At 44.4% G+C, this 18,091-nt stretch overlaps 1 protein-coding gene and 1 long non-coding RNA gene across 2 annotated transcripts in view; both read left to right on the top strand.

Annotated features, from left to right (window-relative positions):
- LOC149337333 (uncharacterized) overlaps window positions 1-18,091 on the top strand; it is a 64,224-nt gene that overhangs the window by 43,819 nt on the left and 2,314 nt on the right. Inside the window, exons 19-24 of the mRNA XM_089554395.1 lie at window positions 2,541-2,718; window positions 4,834-4,866; window positions 6,228-6,447; window positions 15,785-15,941; window positions 17,082-17,194; window positions 17,478-17,610. Of these exons, the coding sequence (XP_089410521.1) occupies window positions 2,541-2,718; window positions 4,834-4,866; window positions 6,228-6,447; window positions 15,785-15,941; window positions 17,082-17,194; window positions 17,478-17,610 (834 nt within the window). The remainder of the gene's footprint in view (window positions 1-2,540; window positions 2,719-4,833; window positions 4,867-6,227; window positions 6,448-15,784; window positions 15,942-17,081; window positions 17,195-17,477; window positions 17,611-18,091) is intronic.
- Window positions 9,364-12,588, top strand: LOC149337334 (uncharacterized). The gene is made up of 2 exons (XR_016284617.1): window positions 9,364-9,682; window positions 12,418-12,588. It is a non-coding gene; the product is annotated as an uncharacterized LOC149337334 (long non-coding RNA).

Below are 18,091 nucleotides of genomic sequence, written 5' to 3' on the forward strand. Positions count from 1 at the left end.
AGCAAAGTGTCGTGCCCAATTTTGGCCGAATATAACATGTTCATATTCTGCCTCGTGGCGTCTAACCAACCCAGTGTTAGGATGCCAACATTCGTACGTGTCCTGGGCACCGGTAGCGTATGCGCGCGAATAGCAGAGGCTGGACTGACACTGTCATACGACTGACTCTGTGTGTTCACCCTTTCACGTCTTTGAAGCCTCGCGGGTTACAACTGCTGTTCTTCATTCCTGATCTTGTGATTCTGCTCACAAAATCGCGACATTATGCCAGACATGTTGTGATACGACTACAACCGACAAAAAAAAAAACAACTCATAGACCTCGATCTGTGATGCTAAAGAACACCGCGGTACAAAAATTGTTTTAACAAATTGTAAAACAAACTACGCGCCCGCGTGTGTTCGAAATGCGTTTCTATTCCACTGAACCCAAGGTTCTTTATATTTTTTACCGCATACAAAGTGTATGATGACAAAGAACCCAGCGTCAGCGGCTGGTGATCATGAATAGCCTATGCCTTTGGTGACAACGAATATTGATTTCGCCTGAATTGGACGACGTCATCAAGCATGCAGGTCGACCTTCCATTGACCGCACGAAGGAAGGAATAGATAGGACAGTCCCGAGCTCGACGAACTGCATTGAAAGCAGCGTGCAACGTGCTTTTGCGCAAAGAAGTATGGGATTCCTTGGCACATCTGAGAGTTGTCATTCCACCGGGGCAGACATCGCGCGTACTGAGAGCCGTGGTCCAGTGAAGTTTGAAATTTGCTGTCTTATACAACCGTTGTGCGTGTCTGGGGCTACCAATCCAGGAAGACCTTAATTCTGTCACGGTTAGTCCTCAATATTAAGCGGTTAGTTTACTCAAGATGCCATTTTTAAGCAATTATTTGGAAAGCATCTCACTGCTTTCGCCAGTTGGGCAAGATACCCCTGCTTCGTGACACTCTTTTCTCATGCTTTTTCTTTGTGCGATAGTTATCCTCACCGCTGCAAACATGTTTAAACATGGTGCCAAGGCGCAAATAGGCTTATAATCTCAGCGCCTGGATAAAGAACAGTGCAGAAGGCCGGGGCAGGATGAATAGCTCAATAGCGCTGTGGCCATGCGATATGTACAACACGCGAGGTGTATACTTGCTCGGCTCTTTTCATGGCTCGCGCGACTGGACCTACGCGCAAGCAACAGCTAAATGTCGCAATGCCTTCGTTCAGTATCGGCATAGCAGTTTTCCGGAGCATCGGTCAGCTGCCGACGACTCGGCGCAAAGCAATATTGTCTTCCCTTTCTTGGACTTCGCAGAGCATGAGCAATCGCGCTCAGATGTGGCCACGGGGGTAGGAATCTTCTTTCATGAATGCGGCCGACTAGCCTGGCATCACCTTCGCTTTCGCAATCTGACTTCAGGCCTTCTATGTTTTTTCCTTCATCCACGCTTGAACGAAATTTGTATAGCTGAAGATGTACGATAGTTTTTTTTCACCACGTGTCTTCATTTCGACATGAGGGAGCTGGAAATCTTCTTCATAGTAGAATAAAACTAACCTCTTATCCGTTTAACATTACTTCGAGACTACAATACGAAAAAGTGCAATGTCTTCTGCGGTGCAAGAAACAGAAAACGAGTGAAATGAGTGGACATACATTTTTAGCGCCTTTGTATGAAACATAAACGCCATGCTGAGGCGCAAAGCTACAATTTCATACTCCTAATGATCATCTCATAGGATGTATATTTCTTTGAATGCTCTTTCCTGCTGAAAGAAGTTGTATGATGCAATAAACTCATACAGCTTGTCATACAGATAACATAGACTTATCATACAAATCATAAAAATTATCATACAAATGTCATACATTTCTGTAAAATCATACAGTCATCATAGAGATGTAATAGAGTATCATTCAAATTGTATAATATATCATACACATTGTATGATATTCTATGATGAAGCCACTATGAGGTTAATGCATCATAGAACTCTTTTTCAGCAGGGACTGGTATCTCTCGTACCGGAGCACGATCAGGTTACTGAACCTCAACTAACAGCAGCAGAGCGCACTGATGGTTCTGCATCCACGCTTGCGCACAAACCTGTGGCAAGCACATTACTTTATTCCTCGGCTTTTTTTTTCTCCACCGGAAGAGAACGCATTCGTCTTTTAGCTCTGGTACTCTGATATCGTTCGCCAGGCGTCACAACATTGCCCTCGCTTGTTATGTCCATGATGTTCTATGTAGTGCCCGTAGCTCGGAAATTTACGGCCTTAAATGCCACAGGATCAACGAGTACCATAGAGTGTTTAAAATTTTAATTCTAAAACAACTATTTTTTAAAAGCATGCAAACAATTCCTTCATTTTGCCTTTTTTTGCTTTGCTAAACTGTGCATCTGAAGGAGACTTGGCATGTGTGGAAAGAGATGTCGCGCACTTTCTATGCTTCCTTCGAGGTGTTTTAAACAATCTGGTAGGAAACCTGATGGTGCTGCAAATAGGTTCTGACGACATGCCGCTTCCTTGCATCTCCACCAGCTGTGCCAGTCAAGGGGTGACATGGCCGGCGTAGTGTACGGTGTGGCTGCCTACAGCCTGGAGAAGGAAGACTCCGAGAACGCATGCGGTCAGGGGCGCCACCCAAGAGTCAACACTTTACGGAAGCTGCTTTCGTTCTACGGCGAGGGTCATGCTTGGCCCAGTGCAGTTGACGACTGTGAGTAAAGCACGCGTGCTTTGCTGTTTCCCTGCGTGGGCTCAGGGTTCAGTTGCATGAACCCTGACGGCCAAAGTGCAACTTCCTCCCCAGAGAGTTCTATAGTTCACATTGCTGTTTTACTTTCGCGACATGTCTTGCGCGCTTTCTCTTCACACTGCTGTTACCTCTGACAAGTCCAGCGCACGTCTGGTGCGGCGTGCACTTCGCTAAAAGACCTCTTCCAGCCTACGTCATCGGAGCACGTGTGGCTGGTCTGGCGAGCAAAACTCGCGGCTTCTGACAGCGTGGTGCAGAGAGTGCGACGCGTACTAAGGTGACCGGAGAAGTAAGGCGGGGAGGCAACGAGCCACGTAAAAAAAAAATGGTCCTGACGCGAAAACAGGTCATTTTAATCACGGGGTCGCCGCCTTTGACACCACATTGTTTGCACCAGGGAGAGCTCTACACCCGCCGCGACTGCTCAGTGGCTATAGAGCTTAGGTGGATGTGCACGACGGATCGTTAGCCCGTGGACGATGTGTAGCTTGGCGACCCGCTTCCGTTCCGTGAGGCCCGCAATGGGTGAAATGTCACGCGCATGTCTAATCTGCTTACCCCCACCTCCTCAGACCTTCGCCATGTTCTTTAACATAGCATGGCAGGGCAGACGCGAGCATCAGGAAGCAGAAGTGGGACATCACGTCAAGCCTGGTTCGCCGGACAGCGGTCCGCAGTGTGAATTCATGTATAAGGATTCGTACGATGGGCCACTGGCCCAATAAGGCATCACGTGCTGTCCTGCTTCTAGACCGTAGGGTTAGCACCTGGCCAGCCACGTTGGTAAGCATAGTAGGCAAAAGACAGCGTGTATTCCTGTCCCCGATCCCCTTGTCTCCACCTGGAATGGTGAAGATTGGAAGAGAACCCAAAAAACTGATTAGGTATTCACGCGGGCTTTCACCATGCGCCAGTCAGAAGCAGATGTGGAAGTGAGTCGCCGAGAGATTTCTAATCCATGGTAAAAAAAAGGCGCTCCAAGGTCTGTCTCCTGGGTCCACTTTTAGCGGCGCACCCTGACCTCAACAGCCGTATTTTCAATGGGGATGTAAAGCAAACACGCACACGTGCTCAGGGATATTATTATTTTGCGTTAAGTAACCACCGATCGTTGACCGCAGCCCTTCACTGTAGACTCGTTTACATGACCTCAACAGCTGCGGTTCAAGGTAGGCGTCGTGCTCAGGAAGGTCAGCCCAACTTCACGACTCCACGTTTATATTTATTTATTGTTTTATTTATTGAAATACCCTAAGGACCCACTGGGGGCATTACATAGGGGGGGGGGGACAAATCAGAGCACAATTTTCAAAGGCAAAAAAGCACTTTTCGTGGTTAATACGTCATTTTGAGAAAGAACACAACGTAAAAACTGTTACAAAAAAATGCACAAATAACAAAGAAAGAGAACATACTAGTTTGCAAGTAAGTGATATAAGAGCAAGTCTGGTTACTGAACGCGCAGAGATTCCAGATATAACTCGCTACTAGCAGGTAAACCGCCTCGGCGAGCCCTCCGAGGCGCGAGCGCGCGAGCAGTAAACCGTTACCTACTACTTCTCTGTCCTGAAACGTTACCAGCGGGGACAATTTGCAATTTAACCCACGCCTTGCTGTCGGGCGGATATACCTGCCCCGTAGACTCCCAAACCCGACTCAAAGGCGTTTGCATTAACCCGCCAACCGGTTTTCTACCTGACAGACGAACTTGACTCGGCCCTGTTGTGTTCATGCAAACTCTGCTCAGCGTCGTTTGCAATGGCGTCTTCAGTTGCCTGTTGAAGGTTCTGGTTATTTAAGAGGGTATAACACAGATACAGAAGTCATCATAATCGAAATACCTTTTCCTGTGTTCTGAGCAGGCGCTTTTACGGCGGTGTAGACACGCGAAGCAAGCCGGTGAGGCCCAGTGTTAGCCTCTTCGGGCGCATGTCGCGAACCAAAACGTAGGGTGACTCTTCGTGGGGTGGGGTCACAGTTTTACTTTGTTTTGTGGCCCCTCAATCGGTCGTAAATTCTATCTTTGTTTACTGATCCCTTCTCAAGGAACTTGTTCCCTCTATTTTTTTTTTTCAGGTATCGAGAAGACATTCACCCCTGCGATTCGAGGTAAGTGCGTTGCTTATGAGCTCTTCATATCTGGAATACCTGTTTTGTTCATGAAGTATTCCTTCACGCTTCACTTTTTTGGCCGCAGTCTTCTCAGCCGGCTGCTATTTACTGTTTCTTATATACTGGTTTAAAATATGTCCTGACCCATAGTTTCTTAGAGTTTTTCAGAAATGTTTTCACGCATTGGGAGCAGATACTATAGTGTTAATCGGTGAAAATGAGGGCTGAAAATAAAATTATCATTAGGGTTTTATACCTACTTACACAGCTTAAAATACTGCCACGTATCATTGTAGTGTCCGTTCGTACGCTCAAGGCCGCAGGAAAGGGGTGTTATAATTTTTGTTCGTGACGCGAGAAGCGACCGGACTAATCTCGATTGATCACAGCCAGGAAGAGCTGCATCTACGTGTTTCCAGATTACTCTAGATGATCTCGACCTGTTATCTCCAAGTTTCCTTGCCGGCTTTAAATTGAACGATGCCGCGAGCAATGGGCATTCGTAGTTCGACGACTGACGAGCTCGTTTGTTGCTTACGCCGCCACCGAGTGATTCAGTTCTTTTTCGGGTGCAAGTCAGCCCAAATAAAGAGCTTTGTTTCCAAGGCTGGTTGTTGTCTTCCTGACCGCTGGACTGCCGTCACTACAACGTGACAATACCGTCGGGGTCTAGCATGATTTCAATGAACGGTACTCAGTCATCGTGCACCTAGCATCCGCATGGTTTCAAAATATGATTTAGAAACAGGACTTCGTAGCGCAACACTTCGGCACACTAACACAAAATGAGACGGGACAGGCGCTAACTAGCACCTCTTTGTTCAAAAGGAACACGCGGTATATGTATACTTCGAAAAATATCTATCATGCAATCAAGCCACCACACACGTGCAGCCAGAAACATTTCTGTAAATCAAGAGCCAATTAAGACCCAAACAAACGCTGTTGACTTAAGCTTTAGCTCTCCATTCCTGACATATGGCACACTCCCCTGTGGGCTCTCCGATTTCGTGCTTGTTGTCTTCGGTTGGCCACGTCGTTTCACCACTGAGCCCAACTAGCCTAGCATCACGCCCCTTTTGAATGGCACGCTAAAACTGTTCTGCACGCGGCTGGGTTGGCCGGCAAGAAAGCGAGCCAGCGATATGCTGCCTTTAAGCAACGTGAAGAACAAAACGGATATTCAGCCGCACCTTTATGTAGAACACGGGCGGAAGAAGCCAGAACGCGCGAATATAAGAAGTGGAATGAACTTCCACGGGTAAAGTGGTGCCGCCAAAGCTGCTATGACTTCTGCTGTGGCAAATAACAACGCTTCCTCTGTTCACATACTTTATCCGCCTGTTTGCCTCTCTCAGTGCCGCCTCCTCCGTCGCCATTGATCTGCATCGTCGGCGACGGGCTGAAGCTTTCGATGATTTTCCCGGAGGATGGCCTATGCGACTATGTAATTTTCGACTCGCTTGAGAAGACTGATGGAACACCACTGGCGGGTCCGTACTCGGAACGCTTCCGGCGCTTCCTGACTGCAGCCTCGATGCGTGTCAAGACCGAGTACGGGGCAGGACTGGACTTCGAGTGAGTCTTTGCCGACTTCTTGCCGAGAGTCACTTCTACTCCGTCGGAATCTTGGGCTGTTTTCAACAAAGACTGGAGTGTGCTTCATGAGCCCGCAGAGCATGCAGTCAGTGGCAGTGTTCAGTGCAACATAAGTAGTCGAAAATCAATGGTGAATGAGCTTCGAAATCACCTTTGACGCGTTCTTACTTAGTATTTGATATTTTTGCTTTTCAGTGGATCGGCTTCTCTGGTGCAGGTCTCATTTGGTAACTTTTATTTAGAGGTAATTCTGAGAGCTACATTTTTTTTATTAGAATTCGTTCCGTAGCTTACTGTCAGAAAAAAAAAACAATATTCTCACAAAGTTAATGTAATGGCCAACAGAGACATTTCATTGCGCTTCATTGGTAAAGCAAATATGCCCCCCTTAAACTTCGGACAAATTATAAGGTTCCATTTCAGGATAAGGAATGCAGAAAGGGACCATGGTGGGCTAAAATTCTACAACTATAATAATCTAGAATTTGATCCACTCAATGCTTACTTTACTAGTTGCTTCTAATATTGCCTCCGACGGAAAAATGACACAGAATGAGCACCACAAGGCAGATGTTTTTTATCCAATACACTGTAGCGCAGCAAAAGACGAGGACACAAGAGACAAGAGACGAACACCACAAGCGCTAACTTCCAACAAATTTTATTCTCCTGAAGAATCACAATTATACGTCAGAAAACGGTAATCACATGTGCGAACAATATCAATTCCTCAGAAAAACAAGCTCTTTATCTGAGAGGAGAATGGAAGGTGTGCTTACACACGAGCATCCTGACCTATTTATCTTTTCAGCTTCAATGATTTCGCGCGTTACTCTTTCTCTGCTTTTTCCTATTACGACACTTTTATCTAAGAAAGGCTTACAGGTTTTTGACTTGCATGCGAGAATGTGGTCAACCAGCGATCCGCCTGCCCGTTTCTGACGTTGCGAGCGTGTTCCATTAGGCGCTCGTTCAGACATCTCCCCGTCTGGCCAATATAGTGTTTGCCGCATGACAAGGGAATTTTATACACAACACCTTCATCGCACGAGACGTAGGGCTTCTCCCTTATAAAAATGGTCTATAGACTTTCTATAGACTTTTTATAGACTCTATAGCCATCCTATAGACTTTTCCTTTTGTCTATAGACAGTCTATAGAAAATCTATGGACTAAAGTCTATAGCTGCTTCAATTTCCTTTTGTCTATAGACGGTCTATAGACTCTCTATAGACTAAGGTCTATAGCCGCCACACTTTCCTTTTGTCTATAGACTGTCTATAGACCCTCTATAGACTAAGGTCTATAGCTGCCTCAATTTCCTTTCGTCTATAGACTGTCTATAGACTCTCTATAGACTAAGGTCTATAGCTGCCTCACTTTCCTTTTGTCTATAGACTGTCTATAGACACTTTATAGACTAAAGTCTATAGCTGGCTCAATTTCCTTTTGTCTATAGACGGTCTATAGACTCACTATAGACTAAAGTCTATAACTACCTCCATTTCCTTTCGTCTATAGACGGTCTATAGACTCGCTATAGCCTAAGGTCTATAGCCGCCTCAATTTCCTTTTGTCTATAGACTGTCTATAGACTAAAGTCTATAATTGTTTCAATTTCCTTTCGTCTATAGACGGTCTATAGACTCGCTATAGACTAAGGTCTATAGCCGCCTCAATTTCCTTTTGTCTATAGACTGTCTATAGACTAAAGTCTATAACTGCTTCAGTTTCCTTTCGTCTATAGACGGTCTATAGACTCGCTATAGACTAAGGTCTATAGCTGCCTCAATTTTCTTTTGTCTATAGACTCTCTATAGACTAAAGTCTATAACTGTTTCAATTTCCTTTCGTCTATAGACGGTCTATAGACTAAGGTCTATAGCTGCCACAATATCCTTTCGTCTATAGACGGTCTATAGACTCTCTATAGACCAAGGTCTATAGCTGCTTCAATTTCCTTTTGTCTATAGACGGTCTATAGACTCCCTATAGACTACAGTCTACAACTACCTCAATTTCCTTTCGTCTATAGACTGTACACTATAGATAGTCTACTGCCTATATAGACCAGTCTATAACAATCGTAATTTTATCTAACAATGTTCGATACACTGACTTTCGACTAAGTCCAGAACAATGTCAATTCATTTTTGCACTGCATGTTGAGGGGACCTGCATCTAGTGACCGCAACTGTGTCGGGAGTCCCCCACCTCCTTCGCTATTACGGAAATTAAAAAGTATTGCCTAAAGCCATTACAACACCCTCCTGTATATTGTTTTCAGGAGCATTGACAAGCTCCTTTTCGTTATACCGTGACATATATTGTCAATACAATTAAATACTTAATGCTAACAAGTAAACCCAGGAAAGGCAGCCGTTCTTGAAGTAAGGACGCCCGCAAACTGTACTACATCGAACGAATATGCTGTCCCTTAAAGGAATCGCTCTACACAATTCCATTCCATCTTTCGGTCGTTACTGTCCAACGCGCTGAAATCAGACACATTTCATCAAAAGTTCTACATTTCTCTTTAAAACGTCCTGAAAATAAAGGGGGAAATACGGGTGTGTGAATTCAAGGAAGCGCCCATGCCTTAGAAACATCTTAGATTAATCTCAAAGAGCCTGGTCCTTTCTGCGATTAACATCTGCCATTTCTACCTTTGCAGTTTGTATTAACGTGAATAAGTGCTGCGACGCAACAATCACAAAGCCAGTATTTTTTCGTTCCTACCCTTGCACCTGTTGCTTCGGAGCCGATGACACGCTGATGTGGCGCATATCAGTTTTCTAAACACGAACACACGCAAAAAAGACGTTATGCTATGTAACCTTATAATTATTATTTGAGAATTGTACCACATACAATTCGGTGGGAGATGCGGCGCGTATACCGACAAGAAGTTAGATTTCGGTTGTGTTTTCACGAAAACAATAAAATTTTTAGGGGGTAAGCGAAGAATTTAAGCTTATAAACCGATTGCCTTCTGTGGTCTTGGATATCAGATCAAGCTGCACACGGCAAGAGTGCGAGCGATAAAGATACGACCGTGAAATGGGTTTCTGTTTCACGTTTTACCCATTTTACCGCGAGACGGCGGAAAATCATTCGGGCTGCAAACAACCCTGTGCGTGGCTGCATCAATGGCGGTGGCGTGTTTTTCGCGGATTACGTTTTCTTCAAAATCCAGCTTCATCGTCCCCTTACGGTAAGTCTACACGTTTATATTTTATTCATTTGGTCTCCTAAACCACTCTAAGCAGAGCTGTGTGTGCAGAACAGATTATGTGCGCAGTTACAAACGTCCTATCTTCGTTTCTAAGGCGGAAGCCATCGGGCTCTCGACTAATGCCGCTTATCTCTGTGCCGCTGTCTTTACTAACGCGCGGAAAGGCAGTCTGTGCGATGCCCTTGATGATAAGCCGCTCCTCGCGAGCTGTCTACTAGATTTTTCGTGTTTCAAGGTAGATGCGCGGCCAGAAATGTCGTTTAGCCTGTGAATGACGGCCGAAATGGAACTGTGTGTTAGTTAGCGCCGTGTGAGCTCTATTTACTTTGCACCTCCGAAAACGTACTTACATACAGTCTCGTTCAGTGGTGGATTACATTTATTTTCTTATCTTTGTGTTATCGCCTGTCTGGACCATGGAGTGCTGTTCTTTTGGAGGTGTGCATTGCTTGCTACGTATGGACGCTCGCTCGGTGCGCGTCGTGGACGCCGACGTTTCAACAAAGTTGTCTTGTAACGCTATAGACTGGAGCGCGAGACGTTTGTCAAAGTTGTAGTCAAGCGGCGCTGGAGGAATGCTTGTAGTGTGATGGGTGAATAAATTCGTTGCCGGCGCGAATGGACGGCGTGCTCAAACACCGCGAAGAACCCACGAGCTCCATCCCATCTCCCCTTCGTTGCACACGTATGGATTCGTCCGTGTCTGTCATCAGAGCCGTTGGCCGCCGCCGCTGGCTTGCGGGCACTTCATTTTGAAAGCTGGGTAAAGGTCGGCTCGACAAGAGGTGGCTTACATTTCGTTCCGAGTGGTTCGTTCATGACTCCCGTTCACACGTGCACAGATTTCTCGAATACCATTTGCGCATAGAGCCAAAGTATGTGTTTCTGATTTAAGACTTCTACGTTACGAAAGCGTCGATGTGACTCGCCGCTTATTTGCGCCTAAAATTAAATTAAGCTCTCGTGTTATTATAGCTGCGCCTGTTGAAGGCGTTAATTGTTTCATTGAAATACTCCTACTTTGAGCACGTTCAATGCTTTCGCTGATTTTTCTAGCAGCGTTGGGTTAGGCTACCTCCATGCAATAAACACACCTCTTTACTGCGCTGTTGGGGCTGCACTTGAAGGAAAAACTAAGTGAATTTCAGACGGTATTTTATCGTGACAGTAATTTGCTGTCTAAACCTCGCGACTGCTTTTGAAACGGCGCAGCTGCAGCCTCTGTGTGCTGTATTAGTATTCTGAATAATGAGCGCGGCATGGAAGCGCTGCAACCCGTTTGTTTCTAAGAGCGCGCGCAGATGTATGAGTATGCTGTTCCGTCTTTGTGCTTCAAGTTATAGGCGAAAATTTGTGGTGAACTGGTTGCTTCTGCCTGCTGGTTTTGTATAGCTGGTGCCCGTTTGAGTATCAGCTTACGTACACTCGGCCAAATCTTTAACTGGCTCAGGTGTTGCATCGCTAAATGCACCTTGTAAAAAGTTGCCTTTTGGCTACACTGCTGGCATATTCATGTTGTAATTTGACGCGTGAGATGGCATTTCATAGTTTCTTTTTGCTAATATAATGTTTGAGTGGAGTAAGTGCATGTTTAGATCAAAGTTATCAGAAATATTCATCGTCTGCCGCTATACGAAGAGCCGAAACAAGCGGAATACGAAGCAATGGTTCTGGTGGCGCATTTGCACTAATCTGGCTAAACGACTTGTCCGCCATGAAAGGAGTGGTACTTTACCCAGAGAATGAGGCCATATGGACCAGATCCATTTCTGCGTATGCCGCTTGTTTCAGCTGTTCGTAGTGGCAGACGAATGTTTCTAATAACGTTGATCTAAACACGCAAGTACTGCACTCAAACATTATATGAACAAAAAGGAAGCACCAAATGACATTTCACTCGTTAAATTACAGCATGAATATGCCAGGAGTTTTGCCGAAAGGCACCTTTTTTACAAGGTGCATTTAGCGATGCAACACCCGAGCCAGTTCAAAAATTTAGCCGGGTGTAGCAGGCTTCACGCAGGGTATTTTGAAGCGCTTCTTCTACAGCGGTTATAAGAATAAATGCTGCAATATTCTCCTTTTTGGATCCCTGTGTGAGGTGCACTGAATCTGTATTTTATGGAGGTGGCATTCTTAACAGCTCCTTGCGAGACAATGCAGATATGTGGCACAATTGTTCGAAGTCTTCTGTTACAAATAACGTAAAAGGATTGCCATAAAGAGGTCAGTATTGGCTGTAACAGTATTGCCATACAGAAATCAGTATCAGTACTGGATTCAGAGTAGAGTGCTCCAGGGCTTAGGGTTCTTTGTTACAATGTTTTATGACGACGCATATAATCTTTCGTGTATTTACTGATATTATTGAGCCGGCGTGATAGCTCAGTGGCTATCATGTTCGTATGGCGACCTGAAAGATGCAGGTTCGATTCCGGCCTAGGCGGTCGCATTTTAATAGAGGCAAAATGCTAAAGGCCTGTGTACTCTGCACAGGTGGCCGAAATTATTCCCCAGCCTTTCACTTCAGCGTCTCGTAGCTTGTGTCGCCTTGGGTTTTTGAACCCCATAAACCCAAACCAAAAGATCAAGATTGCCTTTCTAGAATGGCATAGCCAGGATATGCCTTGCATTGTAAAGCACATGTGTAGAGATGGAATGGGAATTTTTTTTTCAGTTCCTCTTATATTATTTTTTTCCTTTGTGCTGTTCAGGTAAACGTGCCCGGACGATTTACTGCAGACAACAGGCCACAAGAATGCTTCTGAGGAAACTAGCCGGACTGTTACTTTCAACTTTTATGTTACTGTGGTGCATTCTTATGGTGCATGTATTGCATATTCCCAGCCTGGATAGCTTGGAAATAAACTAAATTTGTAAGTATATTGATTGTTTCATGTGTGAACTCTGTCTGGTGACCTTTTTCAATGATTGTAGACAGTCTATATGCAGTCTATAGATAATGGTCTACTAACAGTTTAGTAGACAGAGGTCTATAGACTGTCTATAGACAAAGGTCTATAGCACTGCCAGGCCACACACCTATGGAATGTCTGTAGACAGTCTATAGACATATGTCTACTGGACCAGTAGACTTTTGTCTGTAGACTGTCTATAGACGGTAATCTACAGGAAGTCTATGGCCATAAGTCTATAGGTCGTCTATAGTCCGTCTATAGACAAGTGTCTATAGACGGTCTATAGACACCTCTATAGGAAATGTATGACCATAAGTCTATAGATCGTCTATAGACTGTCTATAGACCTGTGTCTATAGACTTCCTATAGACCCATAGACTTTCAGTAGACATTTGTCTATAGACTGTCTATAGACAAAAGTCTACTAAAAGTGTATGGCCATAAATCTATAGACGGTCTATAGACCAGTCTAAAGGATTTGTCTATAGACAGTCTATAGACTTCATAGACTAAAGTCTATAGACAGTCTATGGACTGTCTATAGAAATTTTTATAAGGGCTGGTGCCTAGTTGTGCATCCGCGCGCTTTGTTGGTGTTTGTTTTTCCCAGTTTGCACAACGTTGCAAGTTTTTTCGGAGCCGAGAACACGACGGTTGCATTCGCTCGTTGACCAATTCTTTTCAAATTGTGGTAAATCTTGTGAAGATAAGGTAATACAACAAGGTTTTTTCGTTCACGAGGAACCGGGTTTGGGTGACATTGATTTTCTGGTTTCATTTTCTTAACAAGTTTTTCGGCAACAGAAACTTGAACATGGGAGGGTACCCGGCATTAGTCAGCCTCTTGGACTGCTCTTGAAAACTAACGGTCATCATGTGCGGACAAGATTTCTGGAGAGCATTTTGAAAACATAAATTGACAATACCTCTTTTTACCAGTTTTGAATGAGCGGAATGATATGGCAGCATCGGCTTGTTGCTACGCGGCTGGTAGGCCCAGCATATGTGATGAGCGTGAAAGGTGAAGTTAATATCTAAAAATCTAATGGAGTTATTGATGGGCAATTCTGATGTTAAAACAAGCGGTTTAAAATGTTCTTTCATGATAGTTAAAATTCTATGAGCCTTTGGCTCAAGTGAGCCGTGGTCACACTTAACAAGAATAAAAAAGTCATCAACAAATCTAAAGACCTTGATTACGTCCAAGCTGTCTAAGTGGCTGGAAACAGCCTTGTCAAGTTTTGATAAAACAGATTACTCAGAATCGGCGCTATGCACGACCCGACGCATATCCCTTGTTTCTGAAGGTAGGGTTTTCCTTCCCAGTTAATGAACGTTGACTGCAAGTAAATAGCTAAAATTTCTAAAAAGCTGCTCGCCGACACACCCGCCGCGTTCTGGAAAGCAACACACCCGAACTCATCTATGCACTCCTCTACACAGCACAGCACCTTGTCGTTTGGCAGCGAGTAATATAGATCCTTAATATCCACAGAAAATGCAACAATGCTGTCATCAGAGCGCGACCGAACAAAGTCTAAAATTTCGTCAGATTTCTTAACCATAAAAGGGTCGTCAAGCGGTAAAAGGTTAAGTTTGCTTTGTAAGTACATCGAAACCGTTTTTTGCCATGTGCCAGTTTCAGAGATTATCACCCTGAATGTTTTTTCCGGTTTATGGGTTTTTGCACTGAAAACACGTCTAAAAAATCTTTTCGTGCATCGCCTATTTCTTTAGCCAGCTCGTCTTTTGCTGCCCTACAGTGTATTGGAACTATGTACCAACAAGCCCAAAAAGCCACGCTACTGAATGTGTTTTATGTTTGTTTGGTACGAACTTGCATTTCATGTAGCGTAGTCGTGCTCTTGCATAATGCTCCGCTGGGACACATAGCAATTAAATATATGCTGCTGTTAATATGATTTCCTTATACACTTGTGCAACTGTGCATTAATAATTCATGACAATCTGTTTTGACTTTCACAAAGAATGATTGATTTCCGTGTTATCGTGGTGTCTCGCATAGACGCTAACTTTATCGGCTCATACATTTTTAATATTAATACAGGGTGTTCCACCTAGCACTTTACTCAATATTTAAAAATAGGCTATTTGAGTTACATCTGCACTTTCTTCGGCAGAGCTTTTTCAGTGGTGTAGCAAATCGGATTACAGCTAAGACGTGCTAGCTAGCAGGCTGCATAACTAATATTGAAGTGTTAACTTTATAACCATTACTGTTAGGCTCCTTAATTATTGTGAGGCGTGTAGCCCGGCGTAAATAATATCCATATATGTTTTTAGACCTACGAAAATGCGGTTACCCCCGGCGCTGTGGCCCAACAAATTCTGCCTACATAGCGCCAGAATACATGCGCTTTCGAGGTGCTTGCAGGCAACGCGGCCTCTCCAGTGCACGTAACTCGTCGAAATAGCCAAAATTTATTGGGTTACAGTGCGAGGGTAACCGCATTTTCAAAATTATAAAAACTAATATGGAAATTACTTACAACAGGCTACACGCCTCTCAATAATTAAGGATCCTAGCAATAATAGTTAAAAAGCTAAACTATTCGATATTAGTTAACTAGCTATCTATTTTCGCTCCTTAGTGTATTCTGATGAACTACACCATTGACAACGCGAAGATGAAAAAAGCGCACTCCTAAGTAAAAAAGTACAGTTTTAGAAATTGTGTCAAATGTTAGGTAAAACAGCCTGTTTAGACGCATTCTGCAGACAAAAAAAGGAAATTGATGGGCTAGTTATGACATACATAATGAGAAAACCAATGGTCATGGAAACCACGTAGGATAGGGAAATATCTCTTTGTTTTCTTGATTTTTTAAATTTATTATGTTGGTCAAAAGAACATCAATATAGTGTATTTTATCGCTGAAGGATAGTTGGTTACAAAGTATAAGAATTCACGTCCTGCTGGTGAGATCCGAACCCATGACCTAGGAAATGTGTGTCCCGTGCTCTGCCAACTAGGCTACGGCCGCGGCTGTCAAGGAACACTGTTAGTATTGGTCACTTCAGGCTCGGTCACTAAATCGCAGTGCTCGGAAGCAAAATGTTGGAATACGCTGAATTCTGGCACCTAACATGGACTACCTGCCTATGTGACTGAGGGATGGTTTCAATTTTTGTGGCTTTTAGGAACAGCGAACGCGTTAAAGACGTTCTCAACAAACCGGACGCTGAGACGCAGTTGGACAGCCTCTGGAACCAAGGGATACTGCACTACGGCGTTGTCAACTCCGCGGTGTACAGTTTCAGAAGTGACACACTGGAGAAACTGCTGGCAGTTCTGAAGGTAAGGTGCACCCCCAGTCGTTGTGGCACGAAGAAATCGTAATAAAGACGTGCCTCGTTAATACGGACACAATGGTTCCCGACTCAAAGTATCCGTAAAGCGAGTCGTCCGTAGTAACAAAGCGCGAAGACAAAAAAAAAAGTTTTCTGCAAAAGCATTATGATTACGGCCTCCATCGGTGCATATTCATAATTTTACTGAAGGCGTGCTGGGGAAGAGGAAAATACTTTCTAACCCCATCCATCACCATCATCATCATTAGCCTGACTACGCCCACGGCAGGGCAAATGTCTCTCCCATGTCTCTCCAACTAACCCTGTCCTTCGCCAGCTGCGGCCACTGTATTCCCCGCTAACTTCTTAATCTCATCCGCCCACCTAACTTTCTGCCGCCCCCTGCTATGCTTGCCCCATTCATTGGGCGCCAACAGCCATTTCCGTTTCCGCCGGTGCATTGTTGCCGGCCTCGAGTGGGCTGTGCAGTCCCGCACTTTCTGCACTACAAAGCAGCCTTTTTCATGACACGTTTCACATTGAAAAGATTTTTTTCTCTTTATCAATGCCGTTGTCGGTTCCAAGGCCGTCAGGAGAGCACTTCGTGATCGTGGACTGCACAAATAACCCTGAAATTGGAAGCGGATATCCTGAGGCGCGTGAGAGAAGCATGCAAAGACAATCTCTTGCAGTAGAAATAACTTATTATATGACCTGGTCTCCGTATTTTGTCAGCCTTCGTGCATCATATCAAAACGCAATAAATGTTCGTTTTCAACTGCTGGAAATTGGCACTTCCTTTCTATATACCTTATTCCGTTATGGCGCTTAAGAAGAACTCATCGCGGCGTATTGGTATCAAAGGATGCCAAGGGTGCTTTTAGAAGAAACAATACCGTGGGTTTTATTGTGCTTTATTAAAAGGAATAAAAGTAATGGCCATCGGCTGTTTGCAGGCCGGATAAAGTTTCAAGAAATGCATAAACTGTAGGTTCTTACTGAACTTCAGGCTACTTCAGGCGTCTCTCTAATACAGTAATGAGGGTTCTGGCGAAACAAAATTTTCTCTTCATAGGTACCTAATTAACGAGTTCATATACTGACCATCTTGACTTTTTTGGTATCTGTCTTCTGTTTCGTTTTTCAGAGGCTGTCTGAAATATTCGACGATAAAAGCAGGACCATAAAGCCGAGTTACACGCTTTTGGCCGTTCCAGTCATGAGCGGTTCCTGGACTGAAGTTCTCGCCGAACACTTCAAGTGAGCTGTTAACTACTTGCCACTTCCAACTTCGCCTCAGAACTGTAGACGCCGGCTATCAATCACTCAGCAGTCTTTCTGCCTAAACTGAACATAATGCCCGCTTAATTCCCGGGGCATATGATCAACGAATTAAGGTTGGACTAGGGGATGCAGTAAATATCCGCTGTCTCTTCGACAGCTTTTTGCTAGGATGTGCCCTAATATACGCTGTAGTAATGTTCATCCCGAAGCTCGACCTTTTCCTCTCCCATCTAATTCTGCGACACGATTTCTTGTATAGGAAAATATACCAACCCGACATCGTCGTGCATCTGAGCCACTACTCCTACGAGGACCAGTATCTGAAGAAGTGTCTTATAGTCCCCCCTACCATGCTCCACTACTTGCCTTCAAGTGACTATTATTACAGCTTGGTAAGGCTATCTTCTTCTGAGATGAATGCACTGTTGTTTGCCTCAGTAAAACCATGACTGTTTCAAGCAAAGCGCAGGCGTCTACTGAGGCAAAACACGGATCGTATCGCGCGATATCTCTCGTCGCTCGACGCATTTTTCTTCGTGGAGATTACATCACAGCAAAAAAATGTGATCGCTACCCGCTTGTGTGAATAATAGGCCCCGTAAAACTGTAACAATGCAAAGTGGTTTGCAAAATTATTATTTATTTATTCCCAATACCGCTGAAAGCACCAGCGATGCGAGGGTATTGCATAGGGTGGGAGACAATGCACGAACAATATACGAACAATGCCAACATTAGAGGCGAACAGAAAAAAAGGGAAGTCGGTGGTAGTAATAATTATTGCGACAGTCTTGACCTTACGTTGTCCACTTCTGCGCTTAAAATAATCTGTTTGGCTGAGCAGACCAAAAACATTGTCGATTGCTTTGCAGT

The sequence above is a fragment of the Amblyomma mixtum genome, chromosome 7, assembly GCF_055824585.1.
Source record: "Amblyomma mixtum isolate Tamu chromosome 7, ASM5582458v1, whole genome shotgun sequence".
In the NCBI taxonomy this organism is placed as follows: Eukaryota; Metazoa; Arthropoda; class Arachnida; order Ixodida; family Ixodidae; genus Amblyomma; species Amblyomma mixtum.